This window comes from Leuresthes tenuis, unplaced genomic scaffold (genome assembly GCF_036924035.1).
Source record: "Leuresthes tenuis unplaced genomic scaffold, fLeuTen1.0.hap1 SCAF_14, whole genome shotgun sequence".
Lineage (NCBI taxonomy): Eukaryota > Metazoa > Chordata > Actinopteri > Atheriniformes > Atherinopsidae > Leuresthes > Leuresthes tenuis.
Window position 1 is genome coordinate 33,424,040 of NW_027325368.1, and position 7,744 is coordinate 33,431,783.

Below are 7,744 nucleotides of genomic sequence, written 5' to 3' on the forward strand. Positions count from 1 at the left end.
AAAAAACAAAATGATAACACGTAGTTATATGCTACAAAATCAGTTTATTTCAATGAACAAACATTGTGTTCAATTCAAACTGTATCTGAATTATAAAATGGGGTGATCAAAATCGTGTTTTATAGACAAAATGAAAACAGAGACAATCTAAAAAGAAAAACAAAACAAATCTTGAAGACTTTCGTCAGTGTTCTTTGTTTATGCGCCACACCTGGAACAGAGCTGGCTTGTTCTGTGCTGCTCCTTCACTTGTTCTGGCAGAAACTTTTGTAGTGTCGTCTCTGGCTCCCTCCACAGGCAGGCGGTTTGGGGCCCTTAAAAGAGCATGGCTTTTTTTAGGTCAGGGATACAGTGTAAAGACAGACATCTGAAGTGTACGCCATACGCAGAGGTTTGAGTTATACCTTATACAGGTCGCACACCAGAGTGAATAAAGAGGACTGGGCTTTTTCCTGCAGGGGATCAGTGTGCTCCTTCAAAATAACAAAAATAGGTATTACAGAGGAAAGAAAGGCAGTTGGTATATCACCATCACTGTCAGGAGGACATTACGTGGGGAGGGGGATTACAATTAAAAACTTCAGATGCCCTGATGAATGCAACAAAACAGCCCCCTGGCAACAATTAGGTCTAACCTTCACACCTTATGAAGGAAGTGGACTCTTCTGGTATTTAATACAGTGAAACATTGACACCAAAACGATCTTATAACCAAATATAGCCATTGTTTCGTGAATGAAAGAGAGATTAAACGTACGTCACATGCTCAGTACATGTGGCTATATGATGCTTCATTGTTAGTTTCTTAAAAAAAAATAAGCTATGATTACAAAGAAAATTATACAGAACATTAGATAGAAAATTGTGTGTTTTTCTTCTCTCTTAAAGAATTCCTTTGGAGAAAATTCTACTTTTTAATCATGCTACTTGTATAAAGCTGTCTGGGTGAAGAGGAGACTGCTTGGACTTGTGGACTTGCATCAATCTGTAGCTACTGTGATGGTAAATTTTATGTCTCAGGACTGACAGACTCTCCAATCCACATTAACCATTTGTATCACCCAGACACGCTAATTGTTTTACCTCTTAATTAACACTCAGACAAGATAATTGTTTTAACCTCCTGTTTCTTAATTATCATCAAGACTGCATCCTGCCCCCCCTGGAGATGTTGTTACACATCTAAAGAACAAAACCCACCACCTCAGGTATAAATGCTCTGTGTTCCTTTTGTTTGTATCTTTTCATACCATTGCCGCTGAATGGTGTGGACTGATCTTTTTCCTTGCAACGAAGAATAAAAACTTAGCCGGCCGGCAGAAAAAGTAAGTTTCTCTATTTCATTGCTCATCAGAGGTATTAGGAAGGAAGCGATTGAAAACTTCCATAACACTACACACACACACACACACACACACACCAGTCTACGCCGTTTTTATGGTTTGGGTCAATGTGTAAAAGTGTCAAAATGGCCTTCAACTTAAATCACTGTAAATGTAAAATCACTTGTTTCAAAGAAAGGTTCATTTTTCTTTTCAGATGTTTCCTGATGTTTAATGGTTTCGGTTGTCTCTTTTTTACATTTTTCTACAGAATGCCATGAGTATTCACAAGACGTGCTACGAATTGCACTGACATCTTACCCCATTAATGGTCACCCAGGGCACATACTGGTGTGGAGGATTCAGAGCTCTCGTCTGCAAGGCATTCTGATGCATCAGCTGGTTTCCCAGAGCCCCACTAACACAACTCTTCACTTTCTCCATGCTCAACTCAGGGGCGTACAGTTTCACACACTACAAAACACATATGTTTGGAGATAAGAATACGTTAATAGTAGGAAGCATGCACCAGCCAAGTGACTGGGACACGCACACATACACTTCCTTACACTGTCGGCTGCGCTGATGACATCAGTGGAGGACTCCATGCAGAAGATGATCTGGAAAGCCATGCTAGTCATGTTCAGAATACAAGTCTGGGAAGAACAGTTAAGAGTGTCAATATTAATGTGCTGGAAAGTATGTCATAACTAAAAAAAAAAAAAAAATGAATCAAACTAGGGCAATTACATTGCTTCAAATTGCAGTAAAAATGTATTTGCCAGATTCAGCACTCGTAAAATTACCTCAATCATGTTGCCCAGACATTCCTGTTCCCCATGCTGACACTCAAACGTATACTTCTGTCCAACAGGCTTCTCCTAGAATTTTGTAAAGGCAACAGATTCATAAGTAAAAATATGGAACTGCTCTTAAATAGGGCCCCTTTGACTGTTTTAATGAATTTCCTTTTTTTTTTTTGTCCAATTACATTACAAACAAACTATTACAAGCATTTATAACACAGCAACACTATGATAGATTCCACAATGTATGGGAGTTAGAACTCTGGTGTATGCCTGAGAATCCCTGTTCATGCTTACCTGTGCATTGCCATAGGGCACCAGAGAAACAGACATGATGTCATTTAACAAGAGCCAGGTTGGGAAAAGCACCTCAGTCAGGAACAGTCTGCAGCCAGGACACAGGCTCTCAAAGTAAAGCGCTACCTGGACTGGACTTGTTGTCTGACGGGACCTGATGAAGTCAGACTCAAGGCACTGCTTCAAAACCTACACAAGGGAGCAACGCGGGGTTTAGCTTCTGCTCTCAACCTTCTACCTTCTACCTAGGGCTAAACTGGAATATTTCCTGTTAGATTGAGAATCACGTGACCAGTCCTGCTTAAAACTATATAAACCACAGTTTATGCAGAGGAAAATTCGAACAAGTCTAGTAGTGTATATTATGGAACACTTCACATACATTATAAAAATAGACACGATGTTTACAATTATTTCAATATTGTCTCAATTTTTCCGCAGGTTCCTGTAACTCCAAATGACTACTTGCAAAAACAGAACAGGGAGTATATTTTTAAGACTTTTACTTCCTCGTTCCGTCGCTAAATTCCCCTTAAGTTAGTCAGAACCCGTTTAAAATGGTTCCGTGCTAAAAACAACAACAACAATTATCATTACGATAAAAAACATGCCCGAACAACACATCGTTTGATTTTCGGGAAATTAAACTTAACACAAGCATTACCCCGTATTTGCGGTGTTCAATGGAACAATTGTCAGAACAGTGACGTTTGCAGTTAACCCTCGCAGGAATAACGTTTAAAGCCTTGCAAACCAGCTTACCCCACATTGTATAGATGAGTCTAAGGATGAACACCACTTAGCTGGTGGATAGGTGCATGAAGAGGAGAGAAAACAGCTACCATATGGAGTGCTCAACCAGACTGTCAAAATTAGCAGCACAAGAGTCTTCATCTTCAGCTGCGGTAAAAGTTTTTCAGTTTGGCAAGACTTACAAACTTTACAACAACGCAGACCTCGGAACCACCACACAGTGTCACTTTAAATACAACAATGACGCCTCATTTTGGAGACTAACGATTTTCTGATTGGCTGTCGAGCATGCAGTCATGATAGCGTCATTTGTAACTAGCAGGGCACCAGAGAGAAATTCACGTTGATCGTGTTTCGAAAACGCCTGAGTCAAAGGCATGAGTCAAATGTCATGAGATTTTAGTGTAGGTTTACTGTCACACAAGTTTACACAACCTGAAGTCCATTTAGTATATAATTTTCTTATGTAAAACAAAGTGTTCCACCAATCTTTTGAAGCAATTATAACTTTAATTCATTAGAAGTGAATCTTTACCAGGAATACACCAGGTGGAGTTGTAGTGGAATCTGCTTCATTGCGAATAGTATCAAATTCCTTTTTTAAAATAAAAATCACAATGTTGTCAGCTTAATGGTTTCTCACTACACTACTTGCTATGTGCACTGGAGAAAGTGTACTCTACAGAATATCACATTTGGAGAGTTCAAAGGTAAGTTTTTCTCCTTCCATGTACTGTGTCATGATCAGTTCCCATTGTGTGCTACTCTTCCCGTTGTAAGTGCTTATTAACATGACTTGAATACAGCATGTTAGTCATTGTAAAACAGTTTTATCTCTCAGCTTAGTTCCTCAGTCCATGGTCTTTCTCAAGAAGAGCCATACAAAACACATGCAGAAAAACCCTTGAACATTACTAAAGGCTTACCTGGTGATTCTCACATGATCCAGGGCTATTTGTAAGAATATGTTCACTCGAGTATCACAGGCCATTTTTTAATGTATTTGTGCTGTGCATTATTATTTTGTTATGTTGTTTTACAAAACTCGATATTTGATATTCTACTTCACACTCAGTTAATTCTAAACTTGTAGTTATTTGTTATTTTGCAGCTTTGAAACCTTAATACAAATAGACAGGAAAATAAAAAAATGTCACTGTATGATTCACTCAGTTACCTGTCTGGTTACCAGTGGTTTGATTTAGACAGTATTAGCTAAAACAAAGGCATTTAGCTAATACTGTCTTCTTTTCTTTTCATGTGCAGGGAGTATGGATTATTCATTTAAATCAGTATTGCTTTGCTGTGAAACACTAAGATAGTGGAAGGTTACTGAATCCCAAAACCTATGTTCTTGCCTCCCTGGTGCTATTTGGTTATTTCAGTAGTTTTGGTTTTCAATTCCAAAATGTTGAAAGTACCTCCAAGGCTTTATTCTCAAAGCAGACAAAACATTATCTTTAGTCTTGTATTTTAAGAAATATCATGGTCATGCTGGTTAGTTTACTACAAAAAGCTTTCAGTCAGAGGTAACAAGGAAATGTTTTTTTTTTTTTAATAAGGTCAAGGGAGGTCTCATGTAAGCAAACCAATCCTACGTGCACATTTAGTGTTTTTCACCTGAACATGTTTCATTGAAGATTTGCAAACATCCATCCATTTTCTATACCGTCAATCGGGTAGCGGGTGGGCTGGAGCCTATCCCAGCAGTCGATTTGCAAACATGTTTACTATATTTCCTGTTCAAAAAGTTTGCAAAGATAATTTTTAGCAAAATTTGAAAAATACCGCAAATTCAGCAGTCATGTTTAGTGTAGGAATTTACTGAAAAATGTGTAGACCTAAATGGCATTATATATATATGGCAGAAATTGAGTTCCAAGGTTGAAAGTCAGTATTTGGTTTGAGTATCTTTATTTTCTTTAGCACTGCCTGAACCCTCTCAGACAAGCTTTTTTTTGGTCATTTTTTTAAGTAGTCTTCAGGAATAGTTCTCCAGGCTTCTTGAAGGACATCCCAAAGCTCTTCTTTGGATGTGGGCTGCCTTTTGTTCCGTTCTCTGTCAGATGATCCCACACTGCTTCAATAATGTTGAGGTCCGGGCTCTGGGGAGGATTCATCCCTCCATAAGACCTGTTGCCACTGATTTTCAGTCCACTTCTTGTGTCATTTGGCACAGCTCAGCCTTTTCTCCCTGTTTCCCTTCCTTAAGAACGGCTTCTTGACAGCCACCCTTCCATGGACACCATTTCTGATGAGGCTTTGACAAACAGTTCGATCAACAGAAGGGTTAGATGTATAGTTAAGGTGTTGTGTCAGATTTTTTTTTTTAAGGTCTGCCACTTCTTTTGTCTCCACTTCTCTGGTTTCTTTATTGTTCTCAAGTTTTCAGCTAAAAGCTCTTTGTAAATAATTTTGTTGGTGAAAAAATACTATTTTATGCCTGTCAAATTGTTTTAGCTTTGAAAATTTTCATAGATGCAACAAATACACAGAAACAAATGATGCATCTTTGGCACAGGCGGTAGTTACAAAGTGCGTATAGATACAAATTAAAATTTGTTTTTTGCTAAGTTGCGTATTTTGTGCAGAAACAATACAGGTTAATTCCTTTAGCTAGGTGTCTTTTTTATGCTTGAATGAGTCATCAGTCAATTTAAAGTTGCATATCAAGCAACAACAACAAAAGAAATTACACACATCTGAAAATGGTCAGGCACAAGGACTGGAATGGAGGGAAAAGGCAGCCAGCGTCGAAAGAAAAAAATTCAAAGACTTTCTGAAAGCGTGGAGAACTATTGCCAAAGACCACTTCAAACAATTACAAGAAAGTTTGCCTCTTAGGAAGCAAATAATTAGGACTGAGTTGTGGCTTATGATTTTTGCACTGACATTCAAGGTAAACACAAGAAACTTGTGCTAAAGAAAAAAATGGACCAGACTCAGTGAATAATTCCCTATAATCCCTATATAGACCATTGAGCAGTGCTGACCAACATGTCATTGGGGTCATCAGGTGGGAACCATCAGTGTTTCGTCTAGTTGGGCCCACAACACCTCCAGGAGGTCACTTGTTGTTCCCCAGAGTCACTCCCCTAATGCCAGCCATCACTGCTCCTCACACCACAGCAACCATCTTTTTTTCCACAACCACAAGCTGCCCCAGCCTGTCACACTCTCCACTTAAATATATCCTGGATTTCTTCCTTGCTTCTCTCAAGAGTCTGTCCCAGCTATTATTACTTCTTCTAATCCAAATCCACTGACTGACTTTACTGCATCATCTGACACTTCCTTCACTATTTTCCTCACACTCTGTCACTTATATCCAACTCCCACAACAATGAGACAACAGACTTTGCATCAAATCCTCTACATCCTACTTCCACTGGACAGATCCTAACTTTCCATCCTCGCTGCTCTGCTTCTGCCCCAACTCCACATACCTAAGCTTTTTCCTTTCATATGCTTCTACTATTAATTCCTCCCAAGCAACAGTCAGCTCTATGAAATAGATTCTCATTCTACTCCTAGACCACAAGACTACATCAGGCCTTAGACTTGTAGAGGCTATTTCCTGGAGAACAACAAGTTTATATCATAAATCTACCTGCATCTCCCAATCACAAGCATCCTCTGAGCTGCTTTGCCTCCTTATTTTCTTATTAACTTTCTCCCCCTCTTGGACAAACTGAATTGCCACTCTCTTCACCTTAGACCCTCTTAAATTTACCTGCCTTTGTTTATCTTCAATACCTGCAGTTCAGCTTCTTAATACTTGATACTACTTAATACTTACAACTTATGTTGCCACGTATACCAGCCTTGTGACAGACTAACTTTACAACCTGACAAAATATGCCTTAAAGTTGAAGTACCTGAATATAATGGGTCAACTAGCTTTCTCCTCTCCTTGGGACCTTTTCTACTCTTCACCGGTTTGCCTGGGTCAAGACCCAAGCCTCCCCGGCCTATTTGAACATTACCCACAATCTCTGTATGTCTAAGAGTTGCTTCTGCCTCCTAATCTGCTCTTTCTTGGATTCCATTTGCTCCCCTTGGTTGGGTTTTGAACCACCTTACTAACCTCCACATCTTTATTCCCAGCTAACAGGAGCTCTATCCTAACTTTAGTACATTTAAACTCCTCTACCAGACTAGATACTGGGACCTGAAGTATGCCTTTCCCATACAGCGCGACAGTACTTAAACATCTAGGAACACCAGCCACTTCCTAATGTAAAAGCTAACTAATATTTCCATTTTTTCTGCAACAGATGATGGAATCTCATACACAGACAGTGGCAACATCAACCGAGGAAACAATCCAAACTGCAGACACCACAGCTTCAACTTTCCTGGAAGCCCTGATTTATCTTTATGTTTATGCATTTAGCAGAAGCTTTTATCCAAAGCGACTTACAGGTAGGCAGATAGGGTAAGGGGGTCTTGTCTAAGGACCCCTACTGGAGCTAGTACCTTTCATGCAGGGGAGTTGGCAATCATACCACTATTCTATCCAGTCCCTCAGCAACATCTTTCCAAAACTGCACTGCCTACTTTCCA

The 7,744-nt window shown here is 39.3% G+C and overlaps 1 protein-coding gene across 1 annotated transcript; it reads right to left on the bottom strand.

The window, feature by feature from the left end:
• Positions 1-129: 129 nt before the first annotated feature.
• Positions 130-3,385, bottom strand: ifi30a (IFI30 lysosomal thiol reductase a). Its single transcript, XM_072364519.1, has 7 exons — positions 3,188-3,385; positions 2,426-2,614; positions 2,129-2,203; positions 1,892-1,978; positions 1,644-1,796; positions 405-473; positions 130-314 (listed from the first exon to the last, which is right to left on the bottom strand). The coding sequence occupies exons 1-7, from the start codon at positions 3,317-3,319 to the stop codon at positions 246-248; spliced, it is 774 nt and encodes a 257-aa protein (XP_072220620.1). The 5' UTR covers positions 3,320-3,385; the 3' UTR covers positions 130-245.
• Between the last annotated feature and the right edge of the window lie 4,359 nt (positions 3,386-7,744).